General features: G+C 38.0%; 1 protein-coding gene across 5 annotated transcripts in view; it reads right to left on the reverse strand.

The window, feature by feature from the left end:
- Positions 1–3,144: 3,144 nt before the first annotated feature.
- The window catches only part of IGF1 (insulin like growth factor 1), a 71,148-nt gene continuing 51,095 nt past the window's right edge, over positions 3,145–23,197 (reverse strand). For 2 of the 5 annotated variants that reach the window (XM_084880095.1, XM_084880097.1), the window contains exons 4-5: positions 22,549–22,600; positions 3,145–9,606 (exon numbers count right to left, since the gene is read on the reverse strand). In XM_084880095.1, coding sequence (XP_084736221.1) covers positions 9,581–9,606; positions 22,549–22,600 — 78 coding nt within the window. In that variant the 3' untranslated portion in view covers positions 3,145–9,580. Of the gene's footprint in view, positions 9,607–12,520; positions 22,601–23,197 lie in introns of those variants that run through there. The other 3 variants (XM_084880096.1, XM_084880098.1, XM_084880094.1) reach the window with 2 other exon arrangements.

Genomic DNA, 23,197 nt, shown 5'->3' on the forward strand with positions numbered 1-23,197 from the left:
ATTCATAAACAAGGCGAGAAAAACATCAGCATTTAGCTCAACTTTACACTTTCAGATAAGTGTAGAGGGCAAAAACTCTGCCAGCTGCCTGCCATTATTACCCAGAGAGGATCATAGTTGGTATGTCTGGATAGCCCAGTGGTTCAGGCCTATCAGACCCAAAACTCTTTTTTATAACAATTATTTTATGATATACCCTTTAATGTTCCAAAGTGAAATTCATAGGTAATGTTGACCTATACAATTCAAACAAAAATCAAAATGATGCCTATGTTGTAATATCAGGAAGAACTAAAAAACAAAACAAAACTATTTATAATAAAGTAACATGCATTACAAGACAGATCCTCTCAGGCATAACTATATTTGAGAGTGAAATGAAGTGGCCAGATGTTTCCACTTATGTGGTGAATCCTGGCTGTGACAGCTACCAGCAGACTGACACAGGTACCCAGGTGGAGTGGTATCCATGATGTTTTTTTAAAGACAGTGGACAACACTTGGTAAAGTTCCAAATGAAATAAAGCACCCCGCCCCCCCTTGATTTAACATGGGCATTCCATTTCCGGAAAATCCAGCTTACATTAAAATCATGCAAAAATACTTTGAGTTAATAAATAAATTGGAAATATATTTTAGCTTAGATTATTATAAATAGGTTTCTCATCTACATGAAATGTTTAAAATCCCAAGAATGCCCTCCTCAATCCCTATGAGTGACAACCCCAAATGTACCCGCACCTTTCCCAAATGCTATTTAGGACTAGCCCCGGACCCATTGGGAACCCTGGAGTGGGATGCCTGAGGCCTTATTGAAGGGCAGGGATGTAGGAATGTGGGTGTCATGAACTTCACTCTGTGAGTCCATAGTTTTGTCTCTGAGAGCTCTGATTCAGCCACGTTCCTTGAGACCACACTGCCTTTGATAAGCTGGGTGGATAGTTGTCAGAGCTTTTGGCAAGATTCTTTATGATTAGCTTTTAGTTTTCTGTGGAAATGGTTTATTTCTGGGCTGTATGATGGCCTAAGGCATATCCTTTCTCACTGTGGTATCTGAGGTTGGTTTACCATTGGATGTCATATACCGTACATGGCGTGAGGGACAGTGACCAACATTGCAATGTGAACAGGGTGCCAGATGGGCAGTGGATAAGATTAAAAACCCAGGTAGAAGCATGAATATTGAGCAGAAATGCTTACTTATCTTAAGAATGTCATATTCAAAAATAACATCACTCAAAGGTGCAATTGGCTATAAATCTGCCTGTAGTGTGTGAAACAAATTAAATAAAAATGTATGACATTGATATAGAAAATAGTCCTTATGTCTAGATTGGAGCATGAGTGGGTGATGACAGAGTAAAAATGCAGGTTGTAAGGTCCCCAGACCTGGATTCCAGCCTGCCTTGCCTGTTTGTGACCTTCAGTAAGTTATGTCTTCAAGCCCCCATTTCCTTGTCTATAAAATTATAGTGCCTGACTCATAGAATTTCTATAAGGACTAAAGAGATAATGTAGGTAAACCACATGGCATAGTGACTAACCCACAGTACATGCTTGGCAACAATTAACCATCATTATTATTGAGGTATAGTGGCAATTATAACTCATCCAGGTCTTAGTGGAAGGAGATTATTTTAAAAAGAGGCCATGTTTTCACCTAGATGACATTGAAGGAAGACAGAATTCCTCTTAGGGACAGAATTTCTCTTTTGTTTAGGAAAAGACACCTTTCCACCAAATTCAGTAATAAAAGATGATCAGGGCCCTGCCCCCACCTCTACCCCAGGCAAAGCTGTGATGGGGATAGGTTGCTCTGACTAAGAAGGTGATACAATTTTGAAAGTTCTTTCTAGTAGAGAGGATGAAGGACTGTATAGGAAAGAATTCCTGGGAAGAGAGGAAGAGGTCTTACTAAATGACAGGAGGCAAATGAGCAGCCAGAATTCTTTAATGGAATGTTTAAAAAACTATTTTTGTGAACTTTACTGAAAATTTGTGGGGACTAAAGGAGGAATTATATTACATGGCATGTAGAACCTTGTAGAAATTTTTGAAATTTCTCTTAGCAGCAATGAAGTTGGAAGCTCGTGGCCATGGGACTCAAGATGCTGAGCACAGAGAGGATGAGGAGATGAGGAGATGCTGAGAATGTTAGACCAAGGGAAAGCCCTGGAAACTTTGATGGACTGAAGTTGGGAAGTGACAGTGAGCAACGCAAGGGAAAATAAGAAAGGAAACTTCAATATTATTGTTAATTTCCTAAAATCAAGCTTAAAGCTCCTGAGCCTTTATTTTATATTTAGCTAACTTTCCAAACAGCTCACAGAGAGTTAAAGAAAAGGAAAAGTAACCCAGTAGGTGTGACTCATGGTGAACGTTGACCTATGAACCACCAGGTCAAAGTTCGATTCCAAGGTAGGGCACATGCTTGGATTGTGGGCTCAATCCCCAGTGGGACGCTTGCAGGAGGCAGCTGATAGGTGATTCTCTCTCATCACTGATGTTTCTATTTCCCTCTTCCTTCCTCTCTTAAATCAATAAATATATATATATATATTTTAAAAAAATGAAATGAGATGTGTTTAAACAATAGAGAAATGGCTAATCTTTCCACATTGTCTTCCACAAATGCTGCTATGAGTTTGATATTCACAGTACCTATTCAGTAAAGAATTAGATTTATTAAAACAAAAACTCAATGCTGAGAGATCACATTCTTATAAAATCTCTTGATATGGGAGCACATTAAATGCTACTTGTATATTACATGTACCATATGTGATAGAAAATCTTTTCCCAAATGCTTTATGTCATCGATTTTAACTCTCTGTTGGGTTATGTGAATAAGATCAGTTACTTAAACCTGCTTTATTATCCATAAGGATATTTTACAATGTATTCATCTCACATGGTTTATACAAGTTTTTGGAAACATATTTGTTTTTAAATATAAACTGTAAATTCTATGTGATATCTCCATTGTGGTATATGATGAGTTTCCTGGGTAAGTTTTCATGTTTATTTGTTGCAATGAACTTGATTAATAAAAATGCTTGGCAACAATAGAATTCTTCAGGAATGACACATTACATCAACATTGTCCAAAAAAAGAACAAATTAATCAAACAAGACCAATTTGAATGTGATTACTAAAGAAAGATATATCACTTTATTATGATGCTCTAGCCATACATTTTCAAAATATGCTTATTAAACAGTAAATGTAAGATAATGACTTAGTTAGTTACATTTTAGAAGTCATTAGGATTGATATTCCTCTGCCATAAATGAATAATAATTTCAAATACAATCAGAGTTCACTTAATGAAAACTATGCTTGTGCACAAAGACAGATGAAATGAATGACCAAGTCATTGAACCCCATTTTCTGCTTTCAAAGTAGCCGGAAAAATTAATTCAGTGTCTGTAAGTTTATTTATCACACTTGGCCTGTGAGTGTGATAAAAACATATGAAGCAAAACCCATGATGTAATCCCATTTCTCAGAGTTTATTAACCCTCTTAGCAAAAAGAGATAGACATGGTATTTGGGGCCCTTATGTAAACTGAATCTGAGCTGCATGATGTTTGAAAGTTTTTGAAAGTACTGAATAGACATGTTAATGATACACAGACACAGAGGAGAGATGTGAGGAGATGCTTGAGGTTTAGAGTCCCTCCTGCAGTGTGTATAGCAGCAGGTACAAGATAAATATCCAAAAGAAATCAGAGTAAGGGATTATTATCAGTGAGTGAGGGTGAGTGAGTAGGGCCAGTGGGGGGCTTGAAAGGGATTTTAGAGTTCTGTTTTCAGTTTTCCTACTTTTACATCAGCGTATTTTGGGCAAAATAAAATAAGTAATATTTATTTTTCAGATTCTGTTGGCCTGGGCAATTAAAAAAAGAGGGCAGATTCTAAGGATTGTGAAAGGTCATTTTGAAAAGGATTCTGTGGGTTAAGTAGGAGGAATTCTGTGTCCTCCATATTAACTCATATTTCAACAGGGAAGTGATATTTGGGCTTTTGTGTTCTAGTTTTTTAAATTTAAAAAATGTTCTTTTTTTCTCCCCCTCAAAAGACCTTATCAATGACAGCTGAAGAATGGGGGAAAAGAGGGACCATGTTGAAGGTCAAATTAAGAGGTAAGATGTAAAACTTATGTTTTTTAAAGCGGTCCTTTTAATTCTAGGCCCTCTCTATATTTTTGAGACAGATACTAAATGAATAAGGACTGGGAGGAATAAAGACAGTTTCCAAAATTCCCTGGGCCTCTGTCTTATCTAGGAAGAGGTTTCTTAAAGCAAAGCATTGTTACAGATAGGACTTAGTTCTTTAAATTGATATCTTTATCTTGTACCATATGCACTCAAAGCTTCAGACAGTCTTCTCATCTCCTTTTTTTTTTTTTTTAAATAGAAATCATACAAAAAAAAAAAAGATATCTATGCATCAGTTTCTAATACCTAACAGGAAAGTTTTTTTAGAGTATTAAAATATTGATAAGCAAATATGTATTATAGGATTAAGCACTAGCATTGAAAACAAACAAACCAATAACAAAAAACCAACAAAATGTTTCTTCTTGTTTTTGCCTCCTCCATTTCTGGACTTTCTGATGATTGCGGGAGAGGGGCATAAAGAATCACAATTCTTCTATTTAAAAATTTAAAATAAATGATGCACAATCATGTGTAAGTCAGATATACCTTTTGAAAACATTGCTGGGAAAACCCAGGTGATTTGAGCGGGAATGCTCTTTCCAATGAAGAGAGCTAACAGAATGTGTCTCGAATATTAGCACAATCTTTTAAGGTTAAAAATAGCAAAAAACATTTTAGATAGTCTGATTAGAGTTTTGACAAGTCAAATGTACATTTCCAGCCTATAACTTTAAAGTCTATGTGGGTTTTCAGGGGTCCTCAAACTTTTTAAAGTGGGGGCCAGATCACGGTCCGTCAGAGAGCTGGAGGGCCGGACTATATGAACTACTAATTCCTACTGTAACACCTCGGCTGCGCTCACTGCCCAAAAAAACTGGCGGGCAGGATCAGACTCCTCTGCGAGCCGCATGTGGCCCGCGGGCCGTAGTTTGAAGACCCCTGGCCAACATAAAAGAAGAAGAAAGAACCAAGTCATTTTGAACATTAAGATATTCATAAAGCCTATATAAAGTTTAAAAAAAAAGTCTTCACAGATTGTTAGCCATCTCTTTCAATGATTTCTCCCAATTTCTCCTCTATCGTTATCAATAGATAACCCCAACTCATAAAGAAATACTTTCCAACACTTCCCAATGAGATTAGTGATTGCTTCTCATGGGAGCTATTGCTCTCTGAGATGTTTAGATGAAGGGAGAATGTTTTCTATAAACCAGCCAATGCTAAAAATTTACTCAAGGGAAATGGGGCAGACGTTATTTTTAGAAGGTGAATGTATGCATTTTTTTCTCTTTGTATTTTTCTCTACTTGCTGAATATCTGTTTTAAGAGCAGAGAGCACTCCCCCCCCCCAAAAAAAAAATCAATAAGTAACTTAACCATCTTTTTAGTTCTGCCATTTTCCTGTAAAGTTGATTTTGTGTGTGTGTGTGTGTGTGTGTGTGTGTGTGTGTGTGTGTTTGGGGTTTGGTTTTTTTTGCCCCATTTATATTTCATGCTCTTGATCCAGGTGTTCAGATTGGGTAACATAGTGCTAGTTTTGCTGAGAGCCAACAAAATAATGGAACCTTGGGATTCTAAACATTTTCCATCCTCTGCCCCACACCACCACACTCACAATTCGGTGAACAGTCTGCTACTTGTGAGTGATAAGAAGTTGAAAGGTGGTGGTGACTAGACCTAGTGCTGCCTTATGAAGCCACCTAGCTATAGAATTGTTGTTTTTACACTTTAAAAAAATATGTCCATGCTTTTTTCTTTTTTTTTTTTCCTTTTTTTTTTGTCAAGTACTTTCTTAAAGAAACAATAGCACCATGTTGGCATAGCTGGCCAAACAATAAATGGGAAAGCAAAATTGTGCTACATCCTCTAATTGGATCCCACTAGTGCATGAGCTAGTAATGGAAATCCTGGAGCCACAGTGCACAAGATGTTTCCATCTACACGAACATTGACATTCCCAGGAGGGGAAGGATTCTCAAGGTGGCCAGGATTTTTTATTTTTTATTTTTCCAGGAAGTTATTATTACTATTTTTTTAAAAGTATTTCATTGGGCTCTCGGGGGGAGAGGTGTTGGGAGAGGTGTTTTTTTTTTAGGTCTAGAAGAGTGGATTCTGATGGAAAGATTCATTAGCTTTTTCAGAGGAGCCTCCTCATCTTAAAATGTTCAAATAGTGCTACTCTCCTATGTGAGGGAGCTGGAGTAGAAATTTGACTTAGGTATTCTGTATTGTCATTTAAATTGGAAATAAGAATATACATTGAATGGTAATTCCTACCAGTAGGCATGGCTCTTTCATAAACATCCTGAAATTTCTCATTTTAAAATTTAAAGCAAAGCTTATGAAGTTTTGAGTTGTGAAATGTTAGGTGCTCCCTCTCTGTCAACCCTGGGACATTCTGCTGTAGTGTATGTGGGTCAACTAACTTTTTGAAGTTTACATCAAGTTGTCTTCTAGTTTTAATTCATTTGCAAATAAGATACTGGGTTAGTATAACAACTAGTTACTTTTTAATTTGTTGATTTATGATGTAGTTGGAGAGGACCATGTGTTGGAAAAAGTTAAGAAAGATGGTGTCTTTTTGTCTATTTAAGCTTTCCTTACTGGGGCATCTGGGCTGTGAATAGAATTGCTAAGTGAATCAAGTTAAGACATAGACACTCATAGAATTACCCTATCTTGCTAGGTCTACAGGAGCATACATGTAAAATGTTTCTGGAGTCAGTGATTTTAAAAGGTGCATTCTACGAACAAGAAATAAAATTAGAAGTGCCATTTTGGGAAGAGGAGTCCAGCACGTCACTCCACAAAACCCATATGTGTGGAAACAGATGAAGGACAAAAATTACTTGTAGTTCCTTTGACATCTGTCCACAGTGATTAGAATACCACTCAGTACACCAGAGATGCTCAATTCAAATAGCACTGGGCACTGAGGGTTAAAATGCTTGTTGGCTGAGCAGGAGCACCCACTAAATAGGCCTTCTTTTTGCATATGTTCCGAGATCCAGGAAGTCTTCTTTAATTAATTAATTATTATTATTTTTTATTTCTGTCCACTGGATCTTGAGGTGAACCAGTGGGATGAAAACTACACATGTCATTTTGTTTTCCATATATATATTTTCCAAAAACTAAGAAGGATACAATGTGCATGAAATAATAAACCTGGTTGCTTCTCACCAAAAAGGTTTAAGGCTGATAAAAGATCCAAATGGTGGATGATTCATTGTTGATATGTAGGCTGGAAACATTTTTTAGGTCACCATGGGCCTGTCCTCAACATTGGATTTTCTTGATACCAATTATTTAGTTGAATGGATAACACACATTCATGGGGGCCATTCTTCTAAACAGACATGAGGGAAAGTTTCTAGTTCTGAAGAAAACTTTTGCCTATAAATGAGCAACTCTAGTCAAATGCATTTTAACAACAGCAACAACAATAAAAGCAAAATTGATTAAAGAAAGTAACTGTGACTTTTTATAAGATATTATTTCAATAGTTGAAATCTTGGGCCATTTTTTTTAGATTGCCTAAAAATGGAATAACTTTTCAAAATGAGTAGAGTATCATAATATTAAAAGAAGTATTACTAGATTTCTAGAAACTGCATGGAACAGTCAGTGAGTGCTAACAAATCAAGTAATCACCCTTTTGCTGGTAGAAATCTTTTTGTTTTTCTCTTTATTTTCTTTTTATTTCCCTTTCTTCACTTTGTATTTATGGACCCAAGTGCAGAATTTAAAATCAAGTTGTTAATCAAATGTTTCTAATTTTGAAAAGTGTTTTAAAAGAGATCAAGCTGCTTGCTAGCTTTTAACAACTAGCTAGTTGGATTCTTAATTAGATAGCTTCACTGACAAAAATTGGCATGTCAGGAGCATTTGACTAATCAGTTTTCTAGCTATGCTCTGAATGAGCTGTTTATAGAATTCCTTGCATCCCAGTAACTCAAGGGCTCTGACCTTGCACCCTCGTAGCAATTTAGGATAAAACTCTGGAGCTTTATCTTTTTAATCCTCATACCACCCCTGTGAGGTAGGTAGATGGCATATTGCCCCATTTTGCAGATGAGGAAACTGAGGCACAGAGAGGTGAATTGACTTGCCCAAGGTCACAAAGTGGTGAGTCCATGGCCGAGTTGGCAAATGTTTGTTTAATCAGTGAGAAGAAACCAGGATTATTACATTTCTAGCCTTCTGCTTTTTCCACTCCTCTCTGGACTTGCCAAACAAATTTGCATCAGTGGCCTTTGTGTCTTCATTTTCTCTTGGAAGGCATAATCGGAGGTACTGGATTTCTAGGACCCTTCCCCTCTGTGTCTTCTTTGGCTCCAGGCATCCTTTTTTATTTGTTTGTTTTGCTTTCACCTTTTACCATTTTGGCCAGACTCTTTCATATCACAAACTACAAAATAGCACCATTGTACTAAAAAAAGAGAGAGAGAGTTTTACATACTGTTTGATATATCCTGTAATGTTGATATGTGAAATTTACATAGTGCTCTATATGGAGAAAATCAAAGAGAAGTTACTAATTAGGTCACACACTAACTCATCATTTGAAGGAACTGTTGAGAGCTTGAGACTTTCTGGACTTAACACGTACATCTAAGAACATTTGGCCTCAAAGTTGCAACTGTTTGCATTTTCTTTTTAGCAAGATATGGAAAAATAAAGCCTTGTGTCTACAGCAAATGCATCCAACTTATATTTGGTACCACTGCTGCAGATAGAATCTTGTGGGTTAAATATTGGTGTGCTACTTGACTGCTTGCTGCTGTTAGGGAGGAGGCCAAATTTGGAAAATATAACGGAGATGGAGGAGGGTGGGCAGAGAAAGATAAGCAAGGTAATTAGACACTGTAAAATAAAATAAAAAATCAGCCTGTGTTGCATACAAAGAAGTGCAAATTAAAAAAAAATAAATCACTTAGACAAGACTACTGAATGAATGGCTCCAGCAGCCAAGATTCAGAGACAAATTTAGTGCAACTGGATCTAGACAACACCCATGCATTTGTGGCTCTTGAGAGGCACGGACTAAGACATATGTAGATAGATAGATAGATAGATAGATAGATAGATAGATAGATAGATAGATAGATTTTTTTTTCTCTGTAGAACATCAGTAATAAAGGATCAACAGCAATCTACCAACGCCAAGACCTTATTCTGCAAGGTGCAAAGCTTTTAACAATCACTTCTAAAGACAATGTTTGAAATGTTTACTTGTGTATTTCATTGGGGGAATGCCCATCTTTTGAAATGTTATCAAACTTATATTTTGGTGGGTCTTCTGGTGTTGAACTGGTAATTCATGCAGAGCAAAGGATCCTGCTGATGGCATCTCATTCTTCATTCCTCAGGAAGGTCTTCCTACATTCTGTAGTTCCTATTGCCCGCATTCCCTCTACTTGCGTTCTTCAAATGTACTTCCTGAAAGCAAAGGAGGAAAAACTGACATTAACTTGGTGAAGTTTTATATATCCTACACATCTACTTCTAACGCTGGGTCTCAATCTTTTCTAGCTTAAGACTCACCAGCCAGTCTAAGAGAGACCTGGGGCTAGATTTTTCTGAGAAAGACGTATTTGAGTAAGTAGGCTTTAGTTTTTAGTAACTCATTCGAGCTACTTCTCTGTGCCCCTTATAACCACACAAAATTGTGTTTCTATTCATCTGCTGCTATCACATATTCATTGATTGAAGGGAGGTTCTGAAAGTTCATCTTCTGGCCTGTAGCATCTTATTTTCAGTGAGAAAAAAAAATTATATTTGGGGGTTATTTTGTATTGTTTTATTGCGTTTTTGTTCTGTTTTAATTTCTGTGAAAAGTTATTTCTTTTTCATTTCTTTTTCTCTTTGAAGAAAGAGATTTAGAATGAGAAGGGTGGGAAAATTTGTAATTGTTTTAGACTCTGTAAAATCACAGACATACTGAACTTGGCTCAAATCTTAGCTCTTCCATTTTCTAGCCCTGTGAGCTTCTTGGAGTGAAAATTTCTTGTGTCTCAATTGTATCCATAAACTGGGATAATAGTTTTTACCTTTTAGGATTAAAGATTAAAGAATTAGTACATAAAAGCACTTATAATATCTCTGTTGCATGGCAAGCGCTATATAAGTATTATTATTATTTTATCTTACTTTTATTATCATGATTTTATCTTTACTAGGATGTAGCCATTCCTAGACTAAAATTCCAGGGTTCCTGGCTTTGGTGCTATCATTCACTCATCAACAAGCAATGTTTTCCTCTATGTTTTGCTTAGGGCAGAAGCCCTATGATAGCAGGGACTTGTCAGTTCACTGTTACAGCCCCATGTTTAGAACAGTACCCAGGATTTTGCAGGTGCTCACTACATTGCTGAAGGATGAATTAAATGAATGAGTGAATGAGTATCAGGTTATTATACTTTTCCTATAGTTATTATTTTATCTTTGAATGTATTTAAATAGCAAAGTTTAGTTAGACAAATAAGATGTGAAATGAAATCTAGGAGGAAGTGGCCTTTGCATGCATAAACATAAGATGCTTTTTTATCTTGGTTTCATCTCTAGCCAGGAAGCCCTTATAGGAGAATGTAATGGATAATTATTGGTATAAAATAGGGTTTAAAGATCTACAGAGACTTTTTTTTTAAGAACATGTTTCCATAAGGACAAAAAACAAGAGTTCTTTCTTTCCATGGTGGCTGGAATCTCCAAATTCATTTTTCTGACTAAGGTAATGACCGATCACCCAATCATTGTTAGGAGCTTAGAGATCATGTAAGGGACATTTGTGTTCACCCAGACTAGATACCTGGAAAGGATGAGACACTGGGGCAGAATCCACTACCAATCCCTGAGCTAAAGCCCTGAGGGATTTGGTAATTGTTCTTACACATGCTTTTCAGCTCTACCTGACACTGGAGTTAGCACCAAGTCTTTCATAAAAGCCAATTAGCACTTTGTAAGTTGATGGTCAATATCCCTGTAGGGACTGAATAGAAGGAGGATGGCATCATTGTGTAAAAAATGTTTGTTTAAATATCTAGCTCAGGGGTCACTGGGGGGAAAAAAAGCTGTGGAACAAAATTGGGCATTTATATAGGGCAGTGTGAAATGCCATCTGTTTAAAATCCTGGCACTTTCTCCCAAATATCATTGACCTTTTATCCAGTCCACTTAACATGTATTTCTTGCTGAATAAAAGCATCTACTGTTGAACTACCAGTAAATTTGTATTTCTGATCATACATCTCATTTTGCCTTCTTAAAGGAGTTCTTTAGAAAAGTGGCAGAAAGACATATGGGGCCACAGTGTAGGATCACTGTCATCCTAAACTCCTTGTTGCATTTTTGTTCAATTCCCAGCTGATCAGCTATGTGGCTTTCTAGATAGCTTTCTATATAGCTACTACTTCTCTATCAAACTACTGACCAAATTAACCAAGAGGTCTAAAAATATGCTGATTTGAGTTTTACCTTTTTTTTCTACCATCTTAGAAAAAAATATTTTATGACTGTGGGAAACACCCAAACTAGGAGAATACTAGAGAATGAAATAATAACAAATTAAAGAAAGCCACATGCAATGTTTAATCTTTAATCTTCCTCTCGAGCCAAATTAAATCCCAGATTTGCAGAAGGAGGAAGTCAGGTATCTTCCATGTGTCACAAATTCATAAGGGCTGTGGCAAAAAGAACAGAGGTTAAATTGGCCAACCACATAAGATGTTGTTCTTTTCCCGACAGGGAGATTCTTTTCCTTTTGTCTCAAAGCTGAGGTGTAAAGTCTGTACAGAGGGATCCTTTCTATTTCTTCTGGGTCTGTGTTGGCATCACAGCAAAGCCATAGGCACACACTCACTTGAGAGAAGCCTCCCCCGCTCCAAGGAGCGTGGTTCCCATGCACACACATGTTCAGTGGAGGCCACTCAAAACCAGCTGGGATGTCGTCTGGTTTGCATTTGGCTCTCTTCCCAGGCTCTCACATGGGACTTCTTTGTTGTAGACAATGACAAGGACCAAAGAAAAGCACTCATGGACTTGGTCTCAGTTACATCTATTGCTTTGTTCATTGTCTTAATTTAATTACGCTGGCCACCCTTGACAATGGGCAGCAAGTGGAGGCCTGTCTGAGGCAGCCTTTGAAACTGGCACCCACCTTCAGTGCACTTCTTGAAGGGTTATGAAACTGTCCCACATTCAGCCAAGCAAAAACTTTTCACTTCAACAGCTTGTCCAAGACAAACAAACCAGCCGAAGCTGTTCCTAGTATGCAACTAGACAGATTTTTGAAAGGAAAACAGTAGTAAGTAAATACTGTTTCCTATTGACACTAGGGAAGGTAAGATTATTTAAAAAAAAAAAATGTTGGTTCTCTAGCTCACAAGGGTTGGTTGAGGAAATTTATTTCTCTGAAGAAAAGATTGACCTGCTCATTGGGGAATCCGTTTAAGAAGGGCTTAATTTGCGATATACATTATTACACTTTGGGGATCATGCACAGATATTTATGAACCGGGAAAATTCTTTGAAGGGCTCATTCATATTCTCCCATTATATCTCTGCTCCCATCCTAGCTTCTAGGACTTCATAGGAAATCTATGCATAAAATTTTTGATTAAGACGGTCACTGAGAGCTAGTAACAGTGGCAATAATAATAATAATCTTCATTAACATTTACAGTTTATACAATAATCTCATGCTACCACCTGAGACAATTTCATTTACAGCAGTCTCATATAGAATTTGAGGCTCACTAAGATTTAGTAAATTGCTTGAGGTTACATAGGAACAAATGGATAGACCCAGGACTAATAATAAAACAGTTTATTTGTTTAACAAAAGAATAATAATTCTATCAGTTGAATCCATATGTATTACATATGTTAATTGAATATGTTTTATTTCTGTTAGTTCTTTTGGAAGTGGGTACTAGTGTCTTGCCCATTTTACCTTGAAGGAGTATGAAGCTTCTAAAAGCGATTTCTTGCTGTAAAGATGTGCCTGTTGCTGGCATTTGTACCAGTTCCTTCTGATTCTGGAGCTCACCATTTAGCTGTTTTGCCATACTGCCTTCCCAGAGGTCAAACAATATCTGGTGCCTCAAGGCCCAAATCCCTCTCAGATAACTGTCCTTGATCAAGTCATGAGCTGTCCAGGATCCCAGATGGTGTAGAAGATGCTGGTTTAGGGGGTGGATGCCCTTCCAACTACAAGTGTGAGCTGAGCTCCATTTGTATGGTTGTTGATAGAGGATAGTAGCACAGCATTCTGTGAGCAAAAGCTAACCCATAGGTATTATAAACCCTTCTTTTCTCCCTGCCTATCTTTATGAGACTTTTGCCCGAGAGAGAGAGAATCTAAATGAAGGATAATTAATAGGCTCTTTTAAATTTCAGGGAAGAAGCAGTGATATTTTCAATAGACTATGTTTCCACCTCTACCCTTTCCAAACAAATTGAGCATTGCGTGATGTAAAGTCCAAGAAAAGCCTCACACCCTGTGAAAGTGCTGGGAAAATTCTGTCCAGCATGGAATATTTGTCTGTTACGTAGCATAAGGTCTTAACTCAGCATTGACCTTCTCCTAAGAAGGGAAAAAATAGGAAAAGCAATAACAATAATAACAAAATGAGGAGTGGATGATTGAAAAGATGATCAAGGCATCAGCTCTTCCCCTGTTAAGAAGGATGAGCTCAAGCTACTTTGCTGGCTTGACCTGGAGACACGTGAAATTGTGGAGGACAAGTTAGATGTCTCAGTATCAAGTCTGGTATCTCTTTACTTCAGGAAATCACACGTTCAAATTCAGGAGAGAGAGAGAGATCAGCCTTTCCTCCCTGGGAGCCAAGCGAAATGAGCGTCATGTGATTTACTCAGCACTTTGAAACGTGACTTTTACAATCAGAGGTCAAGGTGCACATTTTGAGAGACTCAGGTTCCTGATGTAGTGGCTGCTTCTTTAACAAAAATTGAGAAGTATGAAGACTGGATATAGTGTTGGTCAGCCCAGCCTCTTGTGTTTTATTTTTTTGTTTGTTTGTTTTTTTTTCCTGGAAACCACTGCATCGTATCTCCTATGTGGTTATGGCTACTTTTTTTTTTTCCCACTATTACCCTCTTCTCTAGTCACAGTGGATTGGCCCCTAGAGTAAGCCCCTTCCTCAACCTCCATGACTGAGTATGGTAACTATATATCAAGGTAGATCCATTCCTTTATTGGCTAGCTTTGGCTCAAGGATTTTCCTTAGACTATTACAGCCACCTAGGATGCTTCCACCTAACCTACTCCCTCTCTCTCCTTCACTTGGGATCAGACTTGCATTTCCTTCTTCTGATGGCTTGCTTAGGTTTCCCTGAGTCTCTCCCATGTCCTTTCACACAAGCATTTCCCTAATAACACCTTTGCTCATTTAAACCAGTCTCATCTCTGTTTCTTAGAGGACATAGGCTTACACATGTGGCTTGGATCCCAGGCCCCACACAGGAGTTGTGTGACCATTGATTGACAATCACTGTTTTCTCTTTCTCAGTTTTCTCTTCCGTAAAATGAAAGTGCAGAGTAGGAGTGACCACCTCATAATGTTGTTATGATGGCATGTGATATCCCTCACACATTGACCTGGCATAGAGAGAGATATCTATAGTTGTATGCAAGAGATCCTATCATGTCCGACTGCCCGTTTAGATCCATTCTGAGAACTTGTTAGGAACATCAGTCTGCTCTGGCTTCTGTGCTGTTAACAGTCCACTCTGGTCTACCTTTGTTAGGTCATTGATTTACTGAAGAGTAAATTATGTTTGTGTTTGCTTCTCCACTAAAAAGTAAGCTCCTCGAGGGCCATCACATGGGTCCTTCACTTCTGTATCTGCCCCTGCATGGTGCTTTGAACAAAGTGACAAACTAGAAAATGCTTCTTAAATTGACTTAACAACTGGTGGAAGAGACTTCATTTAAGTCAGCAGCAAGATTGCCTACTTCCTGCTGTGCTCTGCACAAGGATAAAGAGCACACAGCCCCCTCCTGTGCTAAGGGAAATACCAACAAAGAGATGCAGGAGAGAGAGCGCAGTGCATGGTGAACACATTGGAATCCATCTTGACTTTGGATTCTGGTCTGGCCACTTGTAAGAGCAAGACCTTCGCAAGATATGTAACCTTACTCAGCCCAAGTGTTCTAATCTGTACAGTGGGAATAATTATAGTATTTACCCTACAGGCTTAATGGTGAAACCTTCATAGGGTGGTTTGCTATAGCCCTTAGCACAAGGCATATGCCTAATACATACCAGCTATTGTTACGGGCATTACCTTATTTTTCTCTTTTTTGGTAGTTTCAGTTGTTAAAGTACATCCCTTGCTAGGGTGCTGCTCTTTCTCTAGCTGGAGAAACAGTAGCTACCTACTGGTTGTGTAGCACCCCCCTGAGTGCTGGGATATCAGGTGCATAGCTATTTTTTTTCTAGGAACTGGTACATTCCTAGGAATCCCCAGAAAGTATTTGTCCCATATTTATTTGTCCCATATTTGTCCCATAATTATTCCACAATATCCCAACCTAGCCACTGTCTTACTCTTCAAAGGATACTGGCTAACTATTTCAAATATCTCTGCCTATAATGTAAGAAATCAATAACAAAATGATCTAAAAGCCTGGAAAAAATGAAAAGAAATGCCAACAAGCATTTTCACTCACTGACCAGAGGTATTTCTGCTGCCTTTAATAGTCTTGAAAGATGTAAAATACATGGGGGTCCAGGGCTGCTAGACTGTTGATTTTTATGGGCAGCTTGTTTAATTAGCTGTTTGTTTGTGTTACATTTTAAAATTTAAAAAAAAAAAGTTGAAGCATACTATCTTTCCCAGAGGGAGCTGACTTTGGAATTGCAGAAAGGTTCAAATGTTGTCTTATTTTTAAAAAAGAAACGCCACATTGTAACAACTTTACTGATTCGTGCAAAGATTCAGCACATTTTTTCCTAAAAACAATTTGATTCCCTTTTTTCTAATAAGCCTCCAAAATGCCATTATTTTATCTGACAAATGATTTATACTAGAATGTTTAAATTAGCATGCTTCTATTACAATGTGCTGGAGAGAGAGGAAGCCCAGAGTTTGTTACCTTTGCTGTCATTTCAATGCAATAGCAATGAGCTCACAGGATCAGCAGGAAAGGGTGTTGCCCTCTTCTACTCATGCTGGGTGTGTGTGCCAAACCTGGGCAGCACATTCATAACTGTGTTTTACAGACTGACAGCTGTCAGAGGGGAGGGCAGCTGTGGAGATGGGTAGAAAAGGTGAAGGGATCAAGCCCAAAACAAATGAAACACATAGACACAGACAACAGCATGGTGATTACCAGAGGACATAGGGAGTCGGGGGTGGTAGAATAGGGTCTAGAAGGGATAGTGATGGAAAGAGGTTTGAATTGAGGTGGTGAACATACAATACAATATACAGATGATGTATTATAGACTTGAACACCTGAAATCTATCTGATTTTTTAACCAATATCACCCCAAGAAATTCAAGAAAAAATAACAACGCAAAAAGAATAGAGTGTTCTAAATTTTCCTCCTCACTGAATTGAGAGAAAATTTGGAAGTTTGGAAGGCTCTCCTGAACTCTGAGGATGAACAAAATAGCACTCTGACAAGTGGAAGTGATTTGCATCTATTTGAGGTTGATGGGAGCCTTCAGCATATAAAAGTAAACACGCCTGCTGCCAACCAGTGCTTTTCCAAGACAGAAAATGGCACAAGAACAATTCATGTGTATGCAGAGTTTTAAAAAATCAGAATGGTTGCATTGTGCCAAAGGCACTTCAAAAGCTACTTTCATCCTAGTGTTCTTTCGAAGAAGAAACAAACATCTACCTGAGAGACAAACCAGAGCATCCAATAGTGATAAAATGATAATAATATACTGTACAGAATTTTATAAAAACTTTTGGCATATGAATCCCAGCCTGAAAGCCTGGGCCTCTTGGCCAGTTTGGGTTTGATATAAAAATCTCTTAGCCTCTCATTGGGAACCTTGGGACTATTTTACCCAAGAGAATAGTTGCCATCATGCTCAGCTTTTCATAGATTTTGCTCATAACATCCCACCTTCCTATGGAAATTTTGGCACAGCCAATTAGAGGAAGCAAGGAGGATAGTATAAACCATTGCCACCTTTTCTCCACAGTGACAATGACCTGTGCCTACTCAAGTAAATGAATGTTTATGGTAAATATATTTAAATAGATATAGATAAATATTGTCACTGATTTTCAAAGGAATCAGTAGCTGGTGAGCATACAAGCTGAGGAATTCTGTAGTGAGTATTAAAAACCTCATAAAAAAACATCCTACTTCATCTAAAAATAATTTCTACCAAAGCCTTCCACTTGAACTTCAGACTATTAACTTTGCCCTTAGATTAGAAGTCAACTCCATAGAAACAGACAACAGTATGGGGATTATCAGAGGGAAAAGGGAGTGAGAGAGGTAAAAGAGAGTAAAGGAATAATAAATGGTGATGGAAGAAAATGGACTTGTGTGGTGAACACACAACACAACACACAGATGAGGTATGATAGAATTGTACCCCTGAAACCCATATAATCTTATTAACCAATATCACCCCAATAAATTCAATGAAAATTAAAAAAGAAGTCAGCTCCCTGTTATCTATTAAATATTACAAAAAGTCCTATTCCCTTCTTATAGGCAAGTAAAGAGAATAAATCTCATCTACTCCATGTATGCTAATGAACTTGAGAAATTGCAAAATGTATTACTTAGGAAAACACTGTTTCCTGTTGGTGGTTGGTGGGAGGGAGGTGGTTAGGGGGTTGGGGGAGAGAAGGGGAAAGGCTCTCTGGAACTCATTTCTCTGCCTCGCTCTCCACCCTTACATCCTAACAGCACTCACATCAGAAGTTGTATGAGGTTTTGTTTGTTTTCAAGAGATATTTGAAAGAAGATCAAATACTTGTAAAAGGCACTGAATCGGCAACCCTAGAAACTGAAATGTCCCGGAAGCGATGTGAGCTCGGAAATATCCCACATTTCTATTTATTTTGGCAATTTGACCTAAAACTAGTAAGAGTTGGAGTTCATGCTACAATTAAATTTTCCTCAGACACCATGAAATGAAAACACACATTGCATTTGATTTCATCTGGTTGAGAAAAATGGTGGTTTCTGAAAGTTCATCCTATGACCTAAAAATAAAAGTTAAGCAAGTCTCACATGGGACAGCCAGGATTCTTTTGAAGATATAATTGTTTGTAGAACTGGGTTCTTTGGTTGGAAGGGGTCTTAGGTCATTCAGTTCTCTTTTCCCATCATGTGCTTGAAACCAACTCCCACATCACTGAAGAGTGTTGGCTGCTTAAGCTTGAAGTTTGGGGGATATGAAACCTACTTCCACTTGAGGATATCTATTTCTTTTTCAGATGGCTCTATTTTTTATTTTTATTTTTTAATTTATTTTTTTAAAATCTATTTTATTGATTTTTTTACAGAAAGAAAGAGAGAGGGACAGAGAGTTAGAAACATCGATGAGAGAGAAACATCCATCAGCTACCTCTTGCACATCCCCCTTGGGGATGAGCCCGCAACCAAGGTACATGCCCTTGACTGGAATCGAACCTGGGACCTTCCAGTCCGCAGGCTGACGCTCTATCCACTGAGCCAAACTGGTTTTGGCAATATGGCTCTATTTTTTAGAATAAAGTAAAATAACATTAACAAACATTTAATAGTGCTTACTATGTACCAGGCACCAACTTGTTCACTACTATATATATATATATATATATATATATATATATATATATATATATATATATTTGTACACACAGACACACAGACACAATCACACAATCTCAAATCATCACAACTGTAGATTCAATTAGATAAATTCAATCAAGTAGATTCCAACTGACAGATAAAGAAACTGAAGCACAAATAAAGTTACATCATTTGTCCAAGGTCATACCATTAGTAAACTAATCAGCATTTGAAGTTAGGCAGTCTGATTCCACATTCTCTACTCGTAACCCTCTACATTTTACTGCTTCTACAAGCTCTATAATTCTCCTTCATGCCTAGTACAAAGGTTTGCCCATTGTAGGTGCTCAATAAAATTTTTTTTCAACAATTTTTTTCAGGATCCTGATTCTCTATATATTCCCATAAGTTTTACAGATAATTATCAATTTTCTCTAAGAGAAACAGTTGAAATAGTAGAATTTTTAATGATAGCTACTACTCTGCCTACTGTAAGAAAACACTGCGGTGACTAATAGTTACATAACATTTGCTATAAAGTACATTTGATTTTAAAGGCGGCAGATGCCACTTTTGGCAATAGATCCTTGAATGATTTCAGTTGTGGCTAGACAAGGAAATTATAAACATGCAACACTTATGTGAGCACAACTCCTTTGCTCTTTCTTTCTTTATTCTGAACTTGCCTCACTATCCTGCACAAGGACAAGAAGAATCATGTTACCTCAGCAGTGCTATGTATTTTTATAGCTGCCTTTCCACCTCTATTCATCTACCTAGATCACCCATTTCATCCGTCCATCCATCTAATCCATCCAATCCATCCAATCCATCCAATCCATCCATCCATACATTATATACCATGTATCACTAGGTGCTTAGTATTGATACTAAGAAGGGGGAGATGGAAAGACAATAGCAGATTCTTCCTATTTACTTCGTTCATATTATTCTGAAGTCACATCTAGGCATTCAAGATAATTGCTTTAGAGTTGATAAAACCCATTCCAAAAAGAAGTGGGTTTTAACCCATAATCTGGGAGTTAAATATTCTTTAACTAGAAAATTCTATTGCTTTTTTTTTTCTTCCATAATCTGGAAGTTATACATTCTTACTAGAAAATTCTATTGTTTTTTTTTCTTTTGATGTCCTTGGTGTTCTTTTTGGATGAAGTTCATCATTGGGTGTAATTATACTTTATCCAAAGTCTTGATTTATAGTTGACATTTATGCACTCATCAATGAAAGAAGGAACAAATAATTCTCTAAGGAACCTTTTCATAGGACATTAACTGTTAATTATTTTGCTCAACTGTGGTCCCTTGAAGAGCCATCTGTGTTTGCTGGCTACTTTCAGATGATAGTCACAGTAGATGTATCTGAGCCTGGTCCCAGAGCATGATGTCTTAGCAGGAGTACTCGGCATCTCCTGGATAAGGTGGCTTGCCACATGAGCTCAGGCACTTGGCTGGCTTTCATCTGTGCTGATAACCCAGGATTCACTTTGCAACCACAACACCAGTGGCTTGGCTTCCATCTCTGGCTTCGCTATGCTTCTGGTGGGTCCTTTTCCTCCTAGATTGATCCTTGGACATATCTATATATTATATAGCCTGGCTTTTCAATGAACCATGGAGAAAGAATGGCCCTGAAGTAGAAGGCCTGGAAGGTAAAGGAAGGACCAGGCAGAAAGGAGGTTTCTTTATACCATGACATCTTCAAAGTAACCTACTTGCTGAAATCTTTGCTTCTTGGTTCTTGGTTTAGTCATCTTCTTATCCCAAGGGTCATTATTTGCTTGGCTGTACACTTACCCTCTCTCAACTTTTATAATCAGTCATTTGGATGATCTTGAGACTTTTTGCTTTATTATCTGTGAAGATTCTAACCTACTGTTTAAATCAATAAAGGTGAAGGAGAAGATCTCTAAGACCTACATTCTATGATCCTACTGAGCTTTTATTTACCCTCAGGGAAATACAGAAACCCTGCTCTTATTTACTTCCTTCCTTCTGGTGGGAAAATATTAAATTAGTGGGAGACTTCATGTGGCCACTTTTGTCCCATCTTTTCCCTTTGGAATTCTTATTAGTCCATGTTGACTATGTGCTATTCTCTGCTGGCCAGAAGGAGGGCATCTTAGAACCCAAGCACATCTTTACCCATTTCTGGATCTCAGTATCCTTATATTTACAATGGAGTGATTGAACTAAATAATTTCTGAGGCCTTTTGCAGCTCATAACATGGTTATAGAATTTCCATAGAGCTGAAATACCTAAGATTTCAGATGTAAAAATGTAGGGGTATATGTGTGTGTTTGGGAGAGAAAGTAAGAGAGAGAAACAGAGGAACAGAGAGTACTCTAGGAGATAGAATCAGAAGGCAGTAGTCACATATCAGAAGTCTCCTGATATGGGCTGGATAGTGTCACTTAACCCAAAATTTACATGTTGAAATCCCAACCTCCAGTACCTCAAAATGTGACTGTATTTGGAGATGAGGAGTCAACATACAGGTAATTAAATTAAAATTAGGTCATTACAGTGGGCCCTAATCCAATATGACTATTGTTTTTATAAGAGGGAGAAATTTGGGCACAAAGATATGCATAGAGGGAAGATGATGTGAAGGCACAGGGAGAAGGCCAATCACAAGCCATGGAACAAATCCTGGAACAGATCCTTCCCTAATATTTCTCAGAAGGAACCAACCTGGCCAACATCTTGATCTTAGACTTCCAGGCTCCAGAAGTACATGACAAAACTTTCTGTTGTTTAAGCCACCTAGTCTGTGGTATTTGTTATGGCAGCCCTAATGCAGCAAACTAATACATCTTTTATGTCTGATTCCCAAGTGAAAAACAAAAAGAGGTTCAGTGACCTTCTCTCATAGGTTACCTCACAGGCCTCACACGCATTTAGGCAAATATTGCATGCCCTTCGGCCCAAACCTGGACTTGACTAAGACATGCAGCCTCCAAGTTTATTGCAGGAAAGGAAATCTGGGAACTTGTATGACACAATCCAGACTTGTGGAGAATTTGAGGCTAATGTTTAACTCTGGACATATATTTTGACATGAGTAACTCTTCTATAATAGAGTAACACAAAATTTTTAAACGCATATAAAAGCTTTGATTTTGTAATCTTAATTCTTTTATTTATTTATTTATTTATTTTTTGGGGGGGGGGAAGGAACTGGGACTTATTTGACTTTTATATTTTTTCTTTTTTTCATTCTTGCCACTGTCTTTCTTTCTTTGGGCTTTCTTAGGAATCACTTGCTTTGTTTCCATTTTCTCCATATTTAATAGCCACATTCTATAACAGAATCCTTCAATCCTTCAATCACAGGTATTAGCTAGCTCCACTAAGCTACTGTTCTTCATTTCCTCTATAGCATTTCCCACTTTTCTGTATTGCTGTCTGCTTATCTCTCATTGTCTTTGTCCCTCTCTGCTCTTCTCCTCCATTTTTCTTTTTGCTTCTGTGTTCAGATTCTAGCTCCAGTCTCCTTCCTCTGCTCTTTCTTCTTTCCTTTCATCTGCTGACTTGCTTCCATCCCCTCCTTCTGTTTCCCTCCTGGGTGTTTCTTTGGCCCACCTTTCTTTCTCCTCTGAGACTTCTTTTTCTTGTTGGTAGATGGGGGCTGATACTGTAAACATCACAAAAATAATGTCATTGAGAACAGGTGGTCTCCTTGGTGTCCCCGAAGACAGCCTTAGAGTCAGCCCAGAATGCCTAGGCTCCATAGGATGCGGGAGACAGCACTGGTGTTGGACAGGTGTCTAACCTCAGTCACCAGCCCCAACATTCCAGAACTTTGGGACTCATCTTATATCCCCACACTCTACCCAACTAGAAATTGAGAGGCACTGGGTCACCTGGGAAGAAAGAGAATTAACCTGCTTTCACCATCCCCAGCACAACTTTCCCGTCTCATTCACCTAAAAGTAACTTCTGTGGTGGTTGCTCCCTGACCATTGGCTGCTGTGTTCTCTGGACACCAAGTGGTGCCGGGTCTCTTTCCACCCCTCAAGGTAGCTCCCTGGAGTCACATCTTTGCTCAGCCCCCATGGTCCTCCAGACTTGGCTGCAGTTTATGACCAGGAAGCAGCAAAGGTGTCATTGTAAACATCTTGGTTTCTCATCTTGGGCATTCTGCACTATGCTAGTCTTGGCTCCAAAGATTAAAACCACAGGTGGTATTTTTTTTATTTTGTTTTGTTTGATTTTTCCTTTTGTCAACAGA

Source organism: Pipistrellus hanaki, assembly GCF_964339955.1.
Source record: "Pipistrellus hanaki genome assembly, chromosome: 3".
NCBI lineage: Eukaryota > Metazoa > Chordata > Mammalia > Chiroptera > Vespertilionidae > Pipistrellus > Pipistrellus hanaki.